This window comes from Mobula hypostoma, chromosome 1 (assembly GCF_963921235.1).
Source record: "Mobula hypostoma chromosome 1, sMobHyp1.1, whole genome shotgun sequence".
NCBI classification, from domain to species: Eukaryota; Metazoa; Chordata; class Chondrichthyes; order Myliobatiformes; family Myliobatidae; genus Mobula; species Mobula hypostoma.
In genome coordinates, this window is record NC_086097.1 from 50,145,524 (window position 1) to 50,166,375 (window position 20,852).

At 41.2% G+C, this 20,852-nt stretch overlaps 1 protein-coding gene across 1 annotated transcript in view; it reads right to left on the reverse strand.

The window, feature by feature from the left end:
- LOC134348071 (neuroblast differentiation-associated protein AHNAK-like) overlaps positions 1-20,586 on the reverse strand; it is a gene marked incomplete at its 5' end in the record, with an annotated part of 110,259 nt that extends 89,673 nt beyond the window's left edge. Inside the window, one exon of the mRNA XM_063051334.1 lies at positions 20,511-20,586. Within this exon, the coding sequence (XP_062907404.1) occupies positions 20,511-20,586 (76 nt within the window). The remainder of the gene's footprint in view (positions 1-20,510) is intronic.
- Between the last annotated feature and the right edge of the window lie 266 nt (positions 20,587-20,852).

Here is a 20,852-nt window from a genome sequence, read left to right on the forward strand (position 1 = left end):
TGTAATTTAGTAACGTTCATGTATCATTACGTAATAGAATAAATAGAAGTATTTTAGCATGACGCTTGAGGGTTTTTGTTACAATTAACCAAATACCAAAACCCAATTCCAACATCAGTTTAGCTTATCAGTTGCTGAGGTGAAACACAGCTTAACTGAAGGCATATTAAGAAACAATTATTCTGACCCAAGGCCTAAAGACCAATTTCGAACCATACATCTTGCAGTCAACGTTTAAAAAGAGATGTGTGGTAATAAAAATATTCCCTTAAATCATTTGTTTTTCTACCTATTGAAAGAAAAGTGTTCTAAATATTTAACACTAGAAAACAATTTAACTCAGTTATTAGTATGATTTGCATATTCATGAAAATAAATTGATCTAATTTCTCTTCTAAAATTTGTCAATGCAAAGTATTTAATGCATCACATGATGAATGCTACCATTCACAAGTGATAGGTGATAGTTAATTTATTTTTATTTAGACATTAATTCTTCAGTAATCACTCTGATAATCCATCAGTGTGCTTGGTGAAGAACATGTAGAAATAGTTAAGACCACAAGATATAGGAGCAGAATTAGGCCATTTGGCCCATTGAGTCTGCTCTGCCATTTTATCATGGCGGATCCATTTTTTGCCTCACCACCCAATTTCCTGCCTCTTTCTCTCCCCCCCCCCCACCCCCACCCCCCACCCGGTATCCCTTCATACCCTGACCAATCAAGAATCTCTCAACCACGTAAAAACTTGGCCTCCACTGCTGCCTGTGGCAACAAATTCCACAAATTTACTACTGTCTGGCTAAAGAAATTCTTCCTCATCTCTGTTCTAAAAGGACACCCCTCTATATTGAGGCTGTGTCCTCTGATCTTAGACACTCCCACCATAAGGTGCATCCTTTCCACATCCACTCTATCAAGGCCTTTCACCATTGGATAGGTTTCAATTAGGTCACCCTTCATTCTTCTAACTCCAGTGAATACAAGCCCAGAGCCATCAAATGTTCTTCATATAACAAGCAGTTTAATTCTGGAACCATTTTTGTGAACCTCCCTTGAACCCTTCCGGTTTCAGCAAATCCTTTTTAAGATAAGGGTACCAAAATGGCACAAAATACTCCAAATGAGGCCTCACCAGTGCTTTATAAAGTCTTAGCATTACATCCTTGCTTTTATATTCTAGTCCTCTTGAAACAAACTCTACCAGCAAATTAAGTTTTAGGGAATACTGCACAAGGACTCCCAAATTCCTTTGCACCTCGATTTTTTTGTGTGTTTTTTCTCTCCATTTAGTTAACCCTTTCATTTCTTCTACCAAAGTGCATGACCATACACTTCCCAACACTGTATCCTATCTGCCACTTATTTGCCAATTCAACTGATCTGTCTAAGTCCTTATGTAGCATCCTATTTCCTCAAAACTACCTGCCCCTCCACCTATCTTCGTATCATCTGCCATCAATTCTGTCTTCCAAATTATTGACACATAGCATTAAAAAAATCAGTCCCAACACAGGCCCCTGTGGAGTACCACTAGTCACTGGCAGCCAGCCAGAAAAGGCTCCTTTTACTCCCACTGTTGACCTCCTGCCAATCAGCCACTGCTTTATCCTTGCTAGAATCTTTCCTGTAAAACCGTGGGCTTGTAGCTTGTTAAGCAGCCTCATGCATGGCAACTTGTCAAAGGCCTTCTGAAAATCCAAGTAGACAACATCCACTGATTCTCCTTTGTCTATCCTACTTGTTATTGCTTCAAAGAATTCCAACAGATTTGTCAGGAAAGATTTTCCCTGAAGAAACCATGCTGACTATGGCCTATTTTATCATGTGCCTTCAAGTACCCCGAAACCACATCCTTAATAATTGACTCCAACATCTTCCCAACCACTGAAGTCAGACTAACTGGCCTATAGTTTCCTTTCTTCTGCCTCTCACCCATCTTGAAGAGTGGTCTGACGTTTGCAATTTTCCAGTCTTCCAGAACCATTCCAGAATCTAGTGATGCCTCAATGATCTCTTCAGCCACCTCTTGCAGAACCCTGGGGTGTACACCATCTATCCAGGTGACATCTACCTTCAGACTTTTCAGTTTCCCAGAATCTTCACTCCAGTTATGGTAACTTCATGCCCCCTGACATCTGGAACTTCCATTATACTGCTAATGTCTTCCACCATGAAGGCTGATGCAAAATTCAGCTTGTCCGCCATTTCCTTGTCTCCTATTACTACCTCTCCAGCATTGTTTTCCAGTGGTTCAATATCCACTCTCATCTCACTTTTACTCTTTATGTATCTGAAGAAACTTCTGGTATCATCTTTAATATTATTGGCTAGCTTACTTTCGTATTCCATCTTTACCTTAATGACTTTTTTAGCAGTCTTTTGTTGGTTTTTAAAAGCTTCCCAATCCTCTAACTTCCCATTAATTTTTGCTCTCTTATTTGCCCTCTCTTTGGCTTTTATGTTGGCTTTGACTTCCCTTGTTAGCCATGGTTGTGTTATCTTGCCTTTCACTTTGGGATGTATCTATCCCGTGCCTTCCAAATTGCTTCCAGAAATTCCAGCCATTGCTGCTCTGTCATCATTCCTGCCAGTGTTCTTTTCCAATCAATTCTGGCCAACTCCTCTCTTGTGCCCCTCTAATTCCCTTTACTCCTCTGTAATACGGATACATCTTACTTTTTTTTTTAGATTATGAGGACACGCAGTCCTCTTTTATTGTCATTTAGTAATGCATGCATTAAGAAATGATACAATTTTTTCCCAGAATGATATCACGGGAACACATGACAAACCAAGACTGAAAAACTGACAAAACCACATAATTATAACATATAGTTACAACAGTGCAAAGCAATACCGTAATTTGATAAGAACAGACCATGGGCACGATACAGTCTCAAAGTCTCTCGAAAGTCCCTTGAAAGTCCCATCATCTCATGCAGATGGTAAACCTCCGGTGCCGCAAACTTGCCGATGCAGCATCCCGGAAGCATCCGAACACAGTCCGAGTCCGAGTCCATCCGAAAACTCCGAGCCTCCGACCAGCTGCCCGACACCGATGCACCGAGCACCATCTCCGCCAAGCGCTTTGATCCCGGCCCCGGAACAGGCAATAGGCAAGGCCGAGGATTTGGGGCCTTCCCTCCGGAGATTCTTGATCTCACAGTAGCAGCAGCAGCGAAGCAGGCATTTCAGAAGTTTCTCCAGATGTTCCTCCATGCTTCTTCACTTCTGTCTCTATCAAATCAGGATTGTGCACGGCATCCTACTTCACAGATACAATATCAATTTGGAATGGCTGCACGGGCTGCATCGTGCTGCCATCTTCTCCTCCCTCCTTCACAAGGTGTCTTTAGCTTCTCTTTCTCAAATTTCAGGGTGAATTTGATCATATTATGATCACTTTTCCCTAAGGGTTCTTTTACCTTAAGCTCTCTAATCAAATTCAGTTCATTGTACAAACACCCAAACCAGAATAGCTGATACACTAGTGGGCTTAACCATGAGCTGCTCTAAAAAGACATCTTGTAGGCATTCTAGAAATCCAGCACAAACCTGATTTTTTTCCAATCTATCTGCATATTGAAATACCCCATGACCTTTGTAACATTGCCCTTTTGCCAAGTATTTGCTATCTCTGTTATAACTTGTAGACCACATCCTTACTACTGTTTGGGGGAATCTGTATGTACCTCCCATCAGGGTCTTTTTACCCCTGCAGTTCCTTACTGTATCCACGATTCAACAGCTTCCGACCCTATGTCACCTCTTTATAATGATATATTTTCACTTTTTACCAACAAGTTACGCCACACCCTCTGCCTTCCTATCCATCCTTTTGATTCAACGTGTATCCTTGGACATTAATCTCCCAGCTATAATCTTCTTTCAGCCATGATTCAGTGATGCCTACAACATCATACATGCCAATCTGTAACTCTACTACCAGATCATCTACCTTATTCTGTATGCTGCGTGCTTTCAGATATAACACCTTTAATCCTCTATTCACCCGTTTCGATTTTGTCTGCCTTTTATGTTGCAACTCATCCTGTTGACTTCAATTTTGCCCTGTCATCAGCGTCTTCTTGCTAGGAGTCTCAGTACACATTGGCTCTGTTTGTAAATCAACTACATCATCTTCAGCACTATCACTCTGGTTTCTCTCCCTCTACCAAATTAGTTTAAACCCATCCAAGCAATTCTAGCCAGCCTGCCCTCAAGGATATTGGACCCCTCGAGTTCAGGTGTAATCCATCCCTTTTGTACAAGTCATACCTTCCCCAGAAGAGATCCCAATGATCCATAAATCTGAACCCCTGCCCCCTGCACCAGTCCTCAGCCACGCATTCACCTGCCAATTCATGCTATTCTTACCCTCACTAGCCAATGGCACAGGCAGCAATCCAGAGCTCACTTCTCTGGAGGTCCTGTTTCTCAACTTTCTGCTTAGCTCCCTAAAATCTTTCTTCAGGACCTCCTTATCATGTCTACCTAGGTCATTGGTGCCAATACGTACCAAGACTTCCGGCTGCTCACCCTCACCCTTAAGAATACCATAGATATGATCCGAGACCTCCTGATTCTGGCACCAAGGAGGCAACATACCACAAGGGTGTCTCAATCATGCCCTCAGAACCTCATCTCTGCTCTTCTAAGCCACAGTGCCAGAGATTCAGTCACCGGGCTCCTCCCTGGTAGGTCGTCCCCCTCTTGCTGATTGGTCGCTCCTCAACTCAGGAAAACTGCCATGAAACTCAGCCTTCAAAATCTTGATCACTGCCCTGATTTTAAAAGTAGCTCTTTTCATACACCCCTGGCATGGATTGTCCAACTCAGAAAACTGACTTGAAGTTCTGCTTTTTAAATCTTGAACGTGAACCTGACTGAAAGGTAGCATTTTTTACACACTGCTGCTTACCGATTGTCACTCCCCAAAACGGAAAAACTGCCCAAAACTCTGCCTTCAAAATCTTGATTGCCACCCTGTTTAAAAGTAGCTCTTTTCACACATCCCTGATGTGGATTGTCCAATTTAAGAAGTACAGTGATAAAAATAATAAAAATTGATGCTATGTATAAAATACATCACAATTTGAAAGGCTCAAATTATGCATAGAATTTCTTGATATATTTGTCATTCCTAAAATGTATCATGCTTCGAAACCCTTTTTTTTAAACAGTTCATGCATGTGAAATGTTTTGAATATGCTCTGAATTTCGTCTATATGCTTTTACTTGTAGAAACTAAATAATATTGAATGCTGAAATGCACTGGTAGATTTCAAACATCAAGAAATTCTGTGCTTGTGGTGGTGCATATGGTTATGCTGAGATTATAACCTAGGGAGCATAATAATTCCTGAATTGTTCATGCTTCTTTCTTATTTTATAAAATAACAGAACACCTCAATTGATTACAAAAAAAACCAAAAATAATATCATCTTGTTTGATTTCTATCTTTTCTCAGTTCTTATGAAAGATCATTGAGCTGGAAAGTGAACTGTTTCTCACTCCATTGATGATCCTTGGCCTGTTGAGTATTTTCAGTACTTTGTCGTTAGTCCCTCAATAGATATAGTATCCTATGCCTCCATGATTTCATCTGTGAAATACATGTTATTTTTCCATAGGTTTTAATGAAAAATGCATATTTACTTACAGCAATAAATGAGCATTGGGTAAGGTGGCAATTTTCTATTCATCACAATCCCCATTTTCATCACCTTCTCTATTGATACATTTTTTTTCTCCAACATGCAGATAGACGGGGTGGTCAAGAAGGCATTCGACATGCTGGCCTTCAGTCAGGGCACTGAGAGCAGAAGTTGAGATGCTATAAGACAGTGGTGAGACTATTTGGAATATTGTTTTTAGTTTTTGTCACCCTCTGAAGGAAAGATGCCATTAAGCTGGAAAAAGTGCAGAGGAAATTTATGAGGATGCTGCTGTGACTCAAAGAATCTCAGAGAGGCGTTGAATCAGTTGCCTCTTTTTTCACTGAAGCAAAGGTGACTGAGGGATGATTTTATAAAGATGCATTAAAATTATGAGGGCCATAGATGGGGCAAATGCACACTATCTTTTCAAAGAGTTGAGAAATCAAGAACTAGTGGGCATAGGTTTAAGGTGGCAGGGAGGAAATGTAATAAGAAGCTGAGGGGGAATTGTTTTCAACCAAAGAGTGGTCAGTATATGGAATGAGCTTTCTGAGGAAGTGGTTGAGGCAAATGCATTAACAATATTTAGAAGGTACACAGATAGGAAAGATTTAGAGGGATGCGGACCAAGCACAGGCTAATGAGACTAACTTAAATGGAAACCTTGCTCAACATGGGCCAGTTGGGCTGAAGCCCCCATTTCTGTGCTGTATGGCTCTGTGACTTTATTTTCGGTCAAATTTCACAGCAAACAATATACACAAGTTAAGTAATCTGCTCTGTTACGTACCCCGTAACTGGGTTGCCAAACCAGCAGAAATGGATCACTCAGTTGGAGTCTGGATTACTAGAACTAAGAAAGTTATATTAAAGAAACAAGCAACACAGTACTCTAATCAAAAGGATAATGAATGCAACAGTTCAGCAATGATAAACATACATGTACACAGAATTCAGATAACAGGATCAATCAAGCTCTATCGTTGTCTAGGGGTAAATGACCAGTTTCAAAGTGACACAAAGTTCAGTTCAATTTAGTTCAGTTCAGTTCGCAGTAATCGCTGCCAGGGCGATGGACAGTGGGGGGAAGGAGAGAGAGAGCAAAACGAATGAATATTCAAAACAGCTTCCACACAGACCTTCGCAGTCAGCTTTTGGGCGAGCCCTTTGTGATGTCATCTGAGGTCACCGACCGTGACCCCTCCGTTTCCAGGTACGATCGTTTCCCTGCGGTGAACCTGGCACCCAGGCAAGGGTGGACACACACCAGGTTCCCGCCGATCGTGCCTTTCCACCCTGTGCGTCTATGGCCCGATACTTCCCACCGACTTGTGAGAGACACACCGCTTCCAGGGTCTTGTTACCTCTGGTGTCATGTGTGTGTTGCCTTAGCGAACCTGTCCCTTTTTATCCCCCTGCTGGGGTATCGTCTGTCCATCACTTCAAACAGTTCAGGGTTCAAAGGGGGAGCCGCTCTTGACAGCCCTCTCCTTCTGTTACTCTCTCTCCTGTCCCTTCATTACACATCTCCAAATGCTGCTCCATTGTTTTCCTTATCTCTCTCTCTCCTGAAGACAGGTGGCAGACCAACTGCTGCTCCCACTGGTGCCGGCACAGGACAGCTACATCTTAATCTATGTGTATTCTTGTCACAGCTCTTAAACTTTCAGTTTGTCATTGTAAAGCAACATTTCATGAGAGGAGAAAGGTAAATCAGTTTATCCTGGAGATTTTCCTTTTCATTTGTGCGGAAGAACATTATAATATCTCTGCCAGTCATTAATCACTCTACATGGACCAGAACTTCACCATCAGGAGAGTAGTAGGCATCAACTGTTAATCTGTTGAACTTCTGGCAAGGGCATTCATGCTGTCAATTGATGGTGTGGCACTTCATTACATTAACTGGCTACTCTTCCAGCCACATTGATTTAATATTGCAGTGAAGAAAAAGTCTTTAAAATATGTCTTGTTTATCAGAATCTGCAAAAACTTGTTTTCTGATAATGTGAATCACTACAGAGCAATATAATGGCATCATTATCAACATAATAATTGCTTTATTGAAAAATCTTTTTTAAATATTTAAAAGAATTTGATGTTGTGTACTGTACTTAGTTTCTAATCTAGAGGCGTACGTTCCACTTACATAAAACCAATGAGTAACTCATGGGAAAGTATCCTGTTCTTACAGATTTATCATTGGGCAGCCAAGCACATACCAAGCTAAAAATAATTAGAAGCCCATGTGAGTCACAGGGTGGAAGCCAGCACATTAGCAAAATAGTTTGGAGATTTCTTCTGCCAACTCTGTGGGAAATAGTAGGTTTATTTTTTTATTTTACTTTCTTTAGTTATTTGTTTTATTTTGTTATCTTTAATTACTCTGGTTTTAATTGTTTTATTTTTAATTATTGCAGTCCATTTGAATAATCTTTTAAATGCTTTCCATGATCAAAGATATCTTTTAATCCTTTTTACAGCAGAAAGCTGTCCAAGCTGTTTTGAGGGTAGAGCCTTGGGATTGATGCTCCAAATCTACTCACATCCCTTGCACCCTATTTTTCACTGCAAGAATCTTCTTGGATCCACTGGGTCAATTCTTTCAGCCTTCCACATCCAAAAAATGTGAGCGGACAGGCATTGCACATAGCAAGCCTGGCCTACAGACCAGATGCAGTGTGATCAAGCCCATTTAGATGTCAGTATTCAGTTCTTAGTAATTTTAATCATAATTTTATGATTAAAACAAAAACTGGATATTGGTCACATCAAACCACACTTTATCATGTCACATGCACATAATCACCAAAGTGGATATTAATAAATAAAAATATTTAAATAGCTAAAATCTAAAACAGAAACAAAAAAAATGCCCATATGAAATAAACACACAGCTGGTTAGCCAACATCTGTGGAAAAAGAAACATTTTATCTGGGTGTTCTACAAACCCAGAATTAACATAGTTATTAAAAGCATTTTTTTAGACTGATGGTGCACTTAGAAGTAGGTAATGAAGAAATGTTTAAACAGAGATAATAATTTGTGCAAAATACAAACTTCTGGAGAAGCACCCGAACTCAGAATGGAGGAGCAACACTTCATATTCTGTCTGGGTAGCCTCCAACCTGACATCATGAACATCAATTTCTCTAACTTCCAGTAACCACCCTCCTCTCTTTTATCCCCATCCTCTTCTTCTCTCTTTTTCCATTCCCCTCTCATCCCATCTTCCCTGCCCATCACTCCTTCTGGTTCCCCACCTCCTGCCTTTATTATAGAGTCCTCCATCCTCGCCTATTAACCCTTTACCTCTTCCACCTATCACTTCCCAGCTTGTTGCAACCCACACCCACCCACCTACCTTCCCTCTCACTTGGTCCCACCTGCCACCTGCCAGCTTGCACTGCTCCCCTCTCTCCATTTTTTAGTTCTGTCTTCTGCCCTCTCATTTTCCAGTCTTGATAAAGGACCTTGCCCCAAAACATTGGCTGTTTGTTTATCTCCTTATATGCTGCCTCACTTGCTGAGTTCCTCCAGCATTCTGTGTGTGGGTTGCTCAGGATTTCCAGCATCTGCAGAATTTCTTGTGTCAATAAATTAATGGAAAAACTCAGTGTATCAAACAGCAGAGGTGGAAGCAAGAGATAGTTAACATTTCAGTCTGAGACCCTGCAGAATAATTTTGTACTCTTCATTGCTGCTAAGATGTTGCAAAGGATGCAGCATACATGGAAAGCAAATCTGCTCTTAAATTGGTCACCAGTGTCTGTAAAATTGGAATATCAGAAAACAATTGAAAAAACAAACTTCAAAGCTATTTAAATTGCAGAATAACTACCATGCCTGTTCCATTTCATTCATTTTTTTTTGTGTAGGAGGAAGGATTTGGGAGTCAATGTTCCTGTTCCATTTTTGTTCGTTTTTGTGCAGGAGGAGGGATTTGAGGGTGTTGAAGTGCCTGTTCCATTTTGTTCATTTATTTTTGTGTGGGAGGAGGGATGTGGGGTTGATGTGCCTGTTTCGTGTTTATTTGTTTTGTGTGCTGTGAGTGGGTGGATTCTGAGGGTTGATGATTTCTCCTTTCACTCCGTATCATGGCTATCTAGAGAAGAAGAATTTCAGCGTTGTGTACTTTGATAATAAAATGAACCTTTGATTTAAAAGTGATCATGCAATTGGAACAAATATTTAAATGATATGTATTAATTAAATTTTATACTTTTAATTTTGTGTTGTAGTTATACATAGCAAGTTTTGTGGTAATATAAAAAGCCAATCATTGTACACATATGATTATTGGCACTAGGTGAGAGGTACTGCGGCAGTTTTCCAAATATGCCTTGGCCTTCAGAATTTAAGTTGTTAAGAGTCAGAGGTGTGCAGCACAGAAACGGGGTCTTTGGCTCAAATCATTAAGCACAAATGTATATTAATTTATTTTTTTCTCATCACATTCCCATAACAGATTTTACCATTCACATACTCATTAGGAGCAATTTACAATTGCAAACTAAATGTTTTTGAAATGTGGGATGAAACCAGAGCACCAAGAGGAAACACATATTGTTACAGGACTCCACACAGTCAGCATCAGAGGTCAGGATTGAAATTGGGCCACTGAATTTGTGATCACTTCTTAAAAAAAAAATCTAATTCCTATGTGGCACAGATGAATCTCAGCGACTGCTTGCTGGCGGCCAATAAAACAAAGAAAACATCTAAATACTTTCACAAACAAGAGAAAATCTGAAGATACTGGAAATCCAAGCAACGCACATGAAGTGCTGGAGGAACTCAGCAGGTCAGGCAGCATCTGTGGGGAAAAAAGTACAATCACCTCTCGGCTGTACTTTTTTCTATAATGCTTCCTGGCCTGCTGAGATCCTCAGCATTTTGTCTATGTTATCTAAATACTTTATTAATCACACTGTTTCTGGTAAATGATCACTGCAAACAATAGCTTATAACTTCCCTGGTGGAATTGAGCTTTTGAACCGCCAGTATGACATGGCATTTTTGTGACGTGAACTGAAATCTCAGAGGAGCGGGACGGATACGACTAGTCTGGGCTGGAGAGCAGGGAATGAACTGATGTATGGCTGTTGCTGGAGCAGAAACGAGGCAAGGCAGAGTCAAGACAGAATCTGGGCCTGTGAGTGAGCAAAGGCCTGAGGTTTGATCAAATAAAGTGCTGAGTTGAACTGGAAAGATCAGGTATGGACTGAATCGAGGCAGCAGCACCCGGACCCGAGAGCATATCAAAGAGACGGCCTGGGTTCAAGAGCATATCAAAGAAGCAGGGCCCAGGTCTGAGAGCAAGGAATGACATGAGGTTTGGATGATTTAACCAGCAAGCCAGATTGAAATGGTCAGGGGGTCAGGGTGTCAGAGTTCAGGCAAGGCATGGGCCAGGTCAGCTCAATGCTCCATGAGGTTTACCCATCACTGCGCTGAACAGAGGCTGTGACACGCAGCTAATGGACTTCTGAATTGGATGTAGTGATGCTTGGCTTCATGAACTTCAGTTCTGAATGCTATTTGCTTACTTTTATTGTTTGCACGATTTGTTTTGTTTTCTCTGCACATTGGGTATGTGACGGTCTTCTTTTGTTTTAATGTGTTCTATTGGGTTTCTTTGTTTTGTGACTGCCTTTTAACCTCAAGGTTGCATTAAGTATTCTGTACATACTTTGATAATAAATGTTCTTTGAACTTTGAATTAGTATGGATTGTGGAATATCTGTGGGTGTTACCAATACAATAAGGTATGGTTTGAAGATTATTCACTACTCCTTATTTCTTATGTTCTCACTTCATTAGGAACTTGATTCATTGTAATTTATACAGGCTCAGTTTCCTTAATTTTACAAAATCCGTGATGCAGACTTTATGTTCAAAATTTGCTTCTATGATTCTGAAATATGCTACTTTGCTGATAAATTCTCCTTACAGTAAAATGGAGAGCAAGTTAATTCCTACAACACTGCATTAGATGTTTAAAAAACACCCTTCCCAGCAGCAGAGCACACCTAAAACATTTGGAGCCAAAGAAATGTTTTTGAAGTGTTGTTACTATGATAACATTGATGTATAACATGAATCAACAATAAAGTGAAGCTTAATTTTTTCTTATAGAAGGGATTATTAGCCCATACTTGCACATTAGGTGCTTCTCCTATATCTGGGTTATATTAAATGCAGGATTCAAGCTGTCAAATACAGAAGTGGGCTGGAATCCCAAAAGAATATTGAACACCTATAGTTCCCCAACAGAGTTGCCAAGTTTTTCAACAGCAGCAAACAGTTCAGAGCAATACAATCTTCATTCTATGTCAGCCTAGTGGTTCTATGCTGTCATTATATTCTTCAGTTCAGAACAAAAGCAGTAACAGTAATACAATTAATTGATGAGAGAAAGATTTAAAGAATATCATTCTAATTAAATACATGTATCTGATTAACAGCTTCATTACTATGAAAAGCCATCAAAGAAAGAATATATTTTTTAATCAAAACTAAAATCAATGCCACATATTTCAAGAAGAATGAAGTGACCTTCAAGATTCAACAGTCAGACAAACAATGTAAAGGGGTCAATGCTGAAATTCTATTTTGGCTCCTGGTTCCATGTGATGTATAACAAAATATTGCAAATGAAAAATACTCTGAAGCATTCATTGCTTCCTCAATTATAAATCTTAACTTTCTGTAACATGGTTGAATTCACTACACGCTGGTGCGTAGGCATGACTAAAAATATATATTCATACACTTAGATTGAGTTCATCTTTTTAATTCAAAGAAACAAAATAGAGATCAGATTTTAAACTGAACTTTGCCCTTAATTCATAGATAATTTAGACTATGAACCTAGTTCACCTAATACACATTATAAATTAAAATGTCTTTAACTCATTGTCCACCAGATTATACTCAGAAAAAAATGGCTTTAAATAGCTATTTTTATCAGTTGGTTTGGAATAGGGAACCAATTAATACTACAATGCTTAATCAATGTGGGCATATTTAGCTGAGGAAACTTTCTTGTCTGATTCCACTTTTAGGAAAAATTAGCTGCACAAGTGAGCTATTCATTTATCTTTTTAATGTGAATGCAGTTTGTGCAATCATGTAATATTTGTTTCTGTGTATTATTCAAATGGTGCCTGAGACCTTGCATTTAACAAAGCACAAGTAAGCTCAGAGTTAAGTACTTTGAACAAGGATTGATTCAAATGATTACCGACTGGGGTTTGATTCCTGCCACTGTCTGTAGGGAGTTTGCATGTTCTTCCTGTGACCGAGTGCTTAGATTTCCTCCCACATTCCAAAGATGTACGGTCAGATTTAGGAAGTTGTGAGTATGCAACGTTGACACCGGAAATGTGGTGACAGTTGTGGGCTGCCTAGCGCAGTCCTTGTTGATTTGATTTGTTACAGATGACAGATCTCACTGTATGTTTAGATGTTTCAATGTACATGTGACAAATAAAACTTATCTTTTAAATGTTTTCTTTACATACATAGCATATGCATTTGATTCTCTAAAACATGGCAGTGTAAGTACAGCAAAAATACATATTTGTAATGCACCTTTTATGCAGTAAAATAGAGATGTAATCAAACAAAGCTGAAAAAGGTTGGATTGGGTGGCTAAAAGCTAGGCAAAAAGAACAATTTTAAGGTGTGTTTTGAGATGAAAGATGAAAGGCAGATTTACAGAAATTAGGACCTATCTGGCTTAAGACAATTATAGTAGGTATGTACTTGCAGCAAGGGTTGCAGGAAATCAGGCTTCTTGGAGCTCAGAAGAATGTTACAAATATAGAACTAGTGAGAGACCATAAATTATTTGAATATGAGAATGACAGCCAGTGTAATTGGCTGTGACAGAGGTAAGAGGGATTTGGTAGAGGTTAGAATACAGGCAATCAAGTTACAGATTGGAAGGTTTAGGAGGTGGAAAGCAAGTCAGGAGAACACAGGAATAGTATTTTCTCAAGCTAGCAAAAGCATGTTTTATAACATGAATGGAAAATTAACAGAATGTTATAGGGAAGAAATTATAGCTCTCTAAAATGTAGAGAATATTCGTTTGGTTTGGAAACTCAGCCAGGGGTCAGAGGTTGTGAACTGTCTGGTTCAAACTGAGATGTGAACTAGGGAGGTACTTGGAATTAGTAAATGGCTCATTTGGAATTGGTGTTGGATAAATTTTCTGACAATGGAGAGGCAGAAATGTAAAGTCATGCAAATTGACCAAATTTATAAGTTGTTACTACTTAATGAAACCGGGATTGGGAAACAAAATAACCTGGCTTGGCCCCAAGTTTTACTGTTGGTGGCGGAGCTGGTCCAACAGGCTAGATGGCCCAGTCCTGCTCCTGTTTCTGATGCTCTCATTTCTAATAAATGCAACTGCCCAGAAATTAATATTGTACTTTAGTATTCAATATGTATTGACTAAATACTAGCTCAGCTCAGATCCCAGCTACCCCATCAGTAGAGCATGAGATCCTTAATGGCAGAGTCATGGGTTTGAGCTTCATATTGGACATGAGGTTTTAGGGCAGGACGGTAGTATAGCAGTTAGTGCCAGGGTTTACAGAACCCTGACGTAAGATCAGGGTTCGATTCCCACCACTGCCTGTAGAGAGTTTGTACGTTCTCCTTGTGACTACGTGTGTTTCCTCCCAGTGCTCTGGTTCCCTCCCATATTCCAAAAGATATACTGTTAGTGAGTAAGTTGTCGATATATGATATTGGCATCAGAAGTGTGGCAACACTTGCAGGCTACCCAGGGCAATCCTCTCTGATTTGAGTTGACGCAATCGATGCTTTCCAAAAGACCATGAGGCATAGGAGCAAATTAGGCCATTCAGCCCATTGAGTCTGCTCTGCCTTTCCATCAAGACCGATATATCCCTCTCAATCCCATTCTTCTGCCTTCTCCCTGTAACTATTGATGCCCTTACTAATCAAGAGCCTATCAACCCCCTTTAAATATACCCAATGACTTGTCTGCTGCAGCCATCTGTGGTAATGAATTCTACAGATTCACCAGTTTCTGGCTGAAGAAATTCTTCCACATCGCTGTTCTAAATTGACATCCTCGTATTCTGAGGCTGTGCCCTCTAGTCTCAGACTCCCCAGCTACAGGAAACATTCTCTCCACATCCACTCTATCTAGGCCATTCAATATTCAATAAGTTTCAATTAGATCCCCCCCTCATTCTTCTGAACTCCAGTGAGTACAGGCCCAGAGCCATCAAACACTTCTTATACATTAAATCTTTTCATTCCCAGAATCATACTCGTGAACCTCCTCCAATGCCAGTGCATGCTTTCTTAGATAAGGGGCCCAAAACTGCTCATACTATTCCAGGCCTCTCGAAATGAATGCTAACATTGCATTTGCCTTCCTTACCACCGACTCAACCCGCAGGTTAACCTTTAGGGAATACTGCATGAGGACTCCCAAGTCCCTTTGCACCACTGATTTTCTGAATTTTCTCCCCATTTAGAAAATAGCCTTTATTCCATCTACCAAAGTACATATCCATACACTTCCCAACACTGTATTCCATTTGCCACTTTGCCCATTCCCCTAGTCTCTCTAAGTCCTTCTGCAACCTTCCTGCTTCCTCAACACTACCCACCCCACCACCTATCTTCATAACATCCTCAAACTTGGCCACAAAGCCAGCAATTCTGTCATCCAAATCATTGATATATAACATAAAAAGAAACAGGCTCAACACTGACTCCTGTGAAGCACGACTTGTCACCAGCAGACAATCAGAAAAGTACACAACATCCTCTGATTCTCCTTTGTCTATCCTGCTTGATATTTCCTCAAAGAATTCCAACAGATTTGTCACGCAAGATTTCCCCTTAAAGAAACCATGCTGACTTTGGCCTATTTTATCATGTGCCTCCAAGTACCCCAAAATGTCAGGTTAACAGGCCTATTATTTCCTTTCATCTGCCTTCCTCCCTTCTTGAAGAGTGAAGTGACATTTGCAGTTTTCCGGTCCTCCGGAACTACACCTGAATCTAGTGATTCGTGAAAGATCATTACTAATGCCTCTATGATATCTTCAACTACCTCTTCCAGATCTCCTAGGGTGTTGTCCATCTGACCTTCAAACCTTTCAGCTTTCCAACTGCCTTCTCCCTTGTCATAGCAATGGCACTCACTTCTGCCTCCTGACGCTCTCGCACTTCCAGCATACTGTTAGTGTCTTCCACAGCAAGGACTGATGCAAAATACTTATTCAGTTCATCCGCCATTTCTTTGTCCCCTATTACTACCTCTCGAGCATCATTTTCCGGCAGTTTGATATTTACTCTCACCTCTCTTTTACTCTTTGTAAATCTGAAAAACTTTTGTATTGTTCTTGATATTATTAGCTAGCTTCCCTTCATATTTCATCTTTTCCCTCTTTTTGACTTTTTTATTTGCCTTCTGTTGGTGTTTAAAAGCTTTTCAATACTCTAACTTCCCACTAATTTTTTTTCTCTATTCTATGCCCTCTATTTTGCTTTTATGTTGGCTTTGACTTCCCTCATCAGCTACAGTTGCATCATTCTGCCTTTTAGAATATAGAGTTCAAGTTTATCATTATTCAACCATACGCACAGACCTCTTCCTTGCTGACAATCAACACAGATGCACCTCAAGTATGCATGCTTCACCCACTGTGCTGTTCATGATTCCGTGGCTAAACACAGCTCCAATGCAATCTCTAAATTTGCAGATGACTCCACTGTTGTTGGTAAGATCTCAGATGGGGACAAGAAGGTGTACTGGATTGAGATAGGTTGGTTCATTGTGTCACAACAACAACCTTCCTCAGCAAGACCGAGGAACTGACTGTACACCTCAGGAAGAGGAAGTCAGAAGGACATGCATTATTCCCCGTTGAGGGTTCAGTGATGAAAAGGGTGAGCAGCTTTAAGTTCCTGGCAATAAACATCTCAGAGGATCTCCTTGGGCACAATCATGAAAAAGGCATCCCAGCCGCTCAACTTTGTCAGGAGTTTGAGGAGTTTTGGTATGCCGCCAAGGACCTCTAAATTTCTATAAATATATGGTGAAGAGCATTTGACTGGTTCCATGACTGGAGACTCCAATACACAGAATCATAAGTGACTGTAGAAAATTGTGGATGCATCAAAGGAACAACCTTCCCCACCATTTCAAGAGGTAGTGCTTCAAGAAGGTAGCAACCATCACTATGACTCTCACAAAATAATCTGCAGATGCTGGGGTCAAAGCAACACTCACAACACGCTGGAGGAACTCAGCAGGTCAGGCAGCATCCGTGGAAACGATGGGTCGACGTTTCGGGCCGGAACCCTTCATTAGGACTGAAGAGGGAAGGGGCAGAGGCCCTATGAAGAAGGTGGGGGGAGGGTGGGAAGGAGAAGGCTGGTAGGTTCCAGGTGAAAAACCAGTAAGGGGAAAGATAAAGGGGTGGGGGAGGGGAAGCAGGGAGGTGATAGGCAGGAAAGGTGAAGAAAGAATAGGGGAAAACACAATGGGTAGTAGAAGGAGGTGGAACCAAGAGGGAGGTGGTAGGCAGCTGGGGGAGGGGGCAGAGTGACATAGGGATAGGGGAAGGGAGAGGGAGGGAATTACCGGAAGTTGGAGAATTCTATGTTCATACCAAGGGGCTGGAGACTACCTAGACGGTATATGAGGTGTTGCTCCTCCAACCTGAGTTTAGCCTCATCATGGCAGTAGAGGAGGCCATGTATGGACATATCTGAATGGGAGTGGGAAGCAGAGTTGAAGTGGGTGGCTACAGGGAGATCCTGTCTGTTTTGGCGGACGGAGCAGAGGTGCTCGACGAAGCGGACCCCCAATCTGCGTTGGGTTTCACCAATGTAGAGGAGCCTGCACCGGGAGCACCAGATGCAATAGATGACCCCAACAGACTCACAAATGAAGTGTTGCCTCACTTGTAAGTACTGTTTGGGGCCCTGAATGGTGGCAAGAGAGGAGGTGTAGGGACAGGTGTAGCACTTGCGCTTACAGGGATAAGTGCCGGGTGGGAGATCCGTGGGGAGGGACGTGTGGACCAGGGAGTCACCTCACCCGCATCTCCTCCATTTCCCGCACTTCGGCTCTCACCCCATCCTCCCACCACCACAACAGGGACAGAGTTCCCCTTGTCCTCACCTACCACCCCACTAGCCTCCGGATCCAACACATTATCCTCCGCAACTTCCGCCACCTTCAACAGGACCCCACCACTAAGCACATCTTGCCCTCTCCACCCCTCTCTGCCTTTCGCAGGGATCGGTCCCTCCACGACTCCCTGGTCCACACGTCCCTCCCCACGGATCTCCCACCCGGCACTTATCCCTGTAAGCTCAAGTGCTACACCTGTCCCTACACCTCCTCCCTTGCCACCATTCAGGGCCCCAAATAGTACTTCCAAGTGAGGCAACACTTCACTTGTGAGTCTGTTGGGGTCATCTATTGCATCCGGTGCGCCTAGTGCGGCCTCCTCTACATCGGTGAAACCCGACGCAGATTGGGGGACTGCTTCGTCGAGCACCTCCGCTCCATCCGCCAAAACAGACAGGATCTCCCTGTAGCCACCCACTTCAACTCTGCTTCCCACTCCCATTCAGATATGTCCATACATGGCCTCCTCTACTGCCATGATGAGGCTAAACTCAGGTTGGAGGAGCAACACCTCATATACCATCTAGGTAGTCTCCAGCCCCTTGGTATGAACATAGAATTCTCCAACTTCCGGTATTTCCCTCCCTCTCCCTTCCCCTATCCCTATGTCACTCTGCCCCCTCCCCCAGCTGCCTACCACCACCCTCTTGGTTCCGCCTCCTTCTACTACCCATTGTGTTTTCCCCTATTCTTTCTTCACCTTTCCTGCCTATCCCCTCCCTGCCTCCCTTCCCCCACCCCTTTATCTTTCCCCTTACTGGTTTTTCACCTGGAACCTACCAGCCTTCTCCTTCCCACCCTCCCCCTACCTTCTTTATAGGGCCTCTGCCCCTTCCTCCTACAGTCCTGACAAAGGGTTCCGGCCCGAAACGATCTTTTCCACGGATGCTGCCCGACCTGCTGAGTTCCTCCAGCATGTTGTGAGTGTTACTATGACTCTCACCATCTGGGACACATGCACTCTTCCCATTACTATCATCATGGAAGGGGGATTGGAGCCTGAAGACCCACACACAGCTTTTCAGAACAGCTTCTTCCCCTCTGCCACCAGATTTCTGAATGAACATGAATACTTCCTCATTATTCCATTTTTTTCCACTGCACTATTTGTTTTGTCTTTGTAAGTTATAGTAATTTTATGATTTTGCATAGTAATGCTGCCACAACACTAAAATATTCATGTCATGGAAGACAGTGATAATAAACATGATTCTGATTGATTCCGATTCATTACTGTATTGGTGGAGAGCGTTTTTAAGGCAGTGACACACTTCCCCACCTTTCAAGCACAAAGTTACAGCGGCTACCACTGGGTGTGGCTGAAACTTACTGTAGTCATGAGAATGAAAATTACTCTATCAAAGTTATTATGTTACTTTTTCCCAATTTCTTTTAGGGCTGGCCCTTGAGCGGGCAATTAGCATTAAATGCAGAACCCACTTAGCATATCAAATAAGCATGAAGTTTAGCTTCTAGGCAATATATTTTATTAATATTATGTATACACTGTGGAAAGTACTTACTGGAAAATTATTTGAAGTAGTATACAAAATACAAGCGATTTATTTGGGCAATGGACAGATGACCTTTACTCTAGCTTGCCAGTTAATCGATCACAAATGAGAAAATCTGCAGATACTGGAAATCTAAGCAACACACACAAAATTCTGGAGGAACTCAGCAGGCCAGGCAGCATCTATGGAAAAGAGACAAGTCCTTCTGAAGGGTCTTGGCCCAAAATGTCGAGTGTACTCTTTTCCATAGATGCTGCCTGGCCGCTGTGTTCCTTCAGCATTTTGTATGTGTTGCCAGTTAACCACTTGAAATTCTTATTTCCAGGATTTAGTCTGTCTAACATTGCTTTACTCCTATTAGGTCCTAAGTGTCCCAACGTCTGAATTTTACAATTAATTTAATAAATCCAAATATAAGGGTAGTCCATCTGTTGCTTCTTCTCTGATCTTGTTATAATTTTACTTGTTGAATGACATACAATGTAATTTGGATCATTTTGGAATTGATCAGCATTGCTGTTTTGATTTTCTCTCTTCAATAATTTTAGCCACAGAAATATTAATTTTTAATTTTATTTCAGTATTTTCAAGAAAGGGATATACAGCTTAAATTTTCTTTGTACAACTGAATAAAATTTTAAAGGCAGCGTTTCCACTGTTTGATAATTCTGACCTTGTGTGATACGTAGGCAGCATGGTAATCAAAACCGTTTGGTAAATGCCTGAAGTTCTTGCCCTTCAGAAATGCAGTTGCATGATCTCCTCTTTACAACTGTCTTGATCAGACAGTTTTTTCTAGTTGTTAGTTACTCCCCTTCTTTTCTTAGTCAGGTTTATTTGGCATACTTTCAAAGTAATTACAAAGTATTATAATGTAATTTGATCTTGCACTCTTATTAAGAAGTAACAGGCTGACTCTCTTAGTTATGTCGTGGGGACTAGCAAACACATTCAAAAAGGTTGTCTCATGATATAAATATAACAACGAGTGCAGAATAGGATTATAAATCATGGTTTTCAGCAGGACAGAATCCAACAAATCTAAGATTAAGATTTTTGGTTAGGAATAGTTTTACTAGACACTGTTAGCATATTCTATAAAGTAAAAATGGATTGCTAAAACTTACCAGAAAACTTGTAAAGGTCTAATCCCTGGTATCTTGAGAATTTGCAGAAACTAGTCCTGAAGTGAACAAACCATAATCATCAGCCTGACTGCTGTGTTCTGTCAGTGTATGAGTGTCAACTAGGCAAAGTTGTTATGTGAAACTAGTTTTGTCTATGTAAGGATTTGGGGGCGGTCCATTGCGATCAAATTTGACTGTGCTTCCACTAATCAAGCTGCCTAACCAAAGCAGATTTCAAACCCACAGATTTCAAATAACAACTGGGCTGCAGCATTCAGACAGAAGCTGCTCATTCAATTATCCCTTTATTACTAGTGTCGTCACAGTTGTTTAAGAACTATT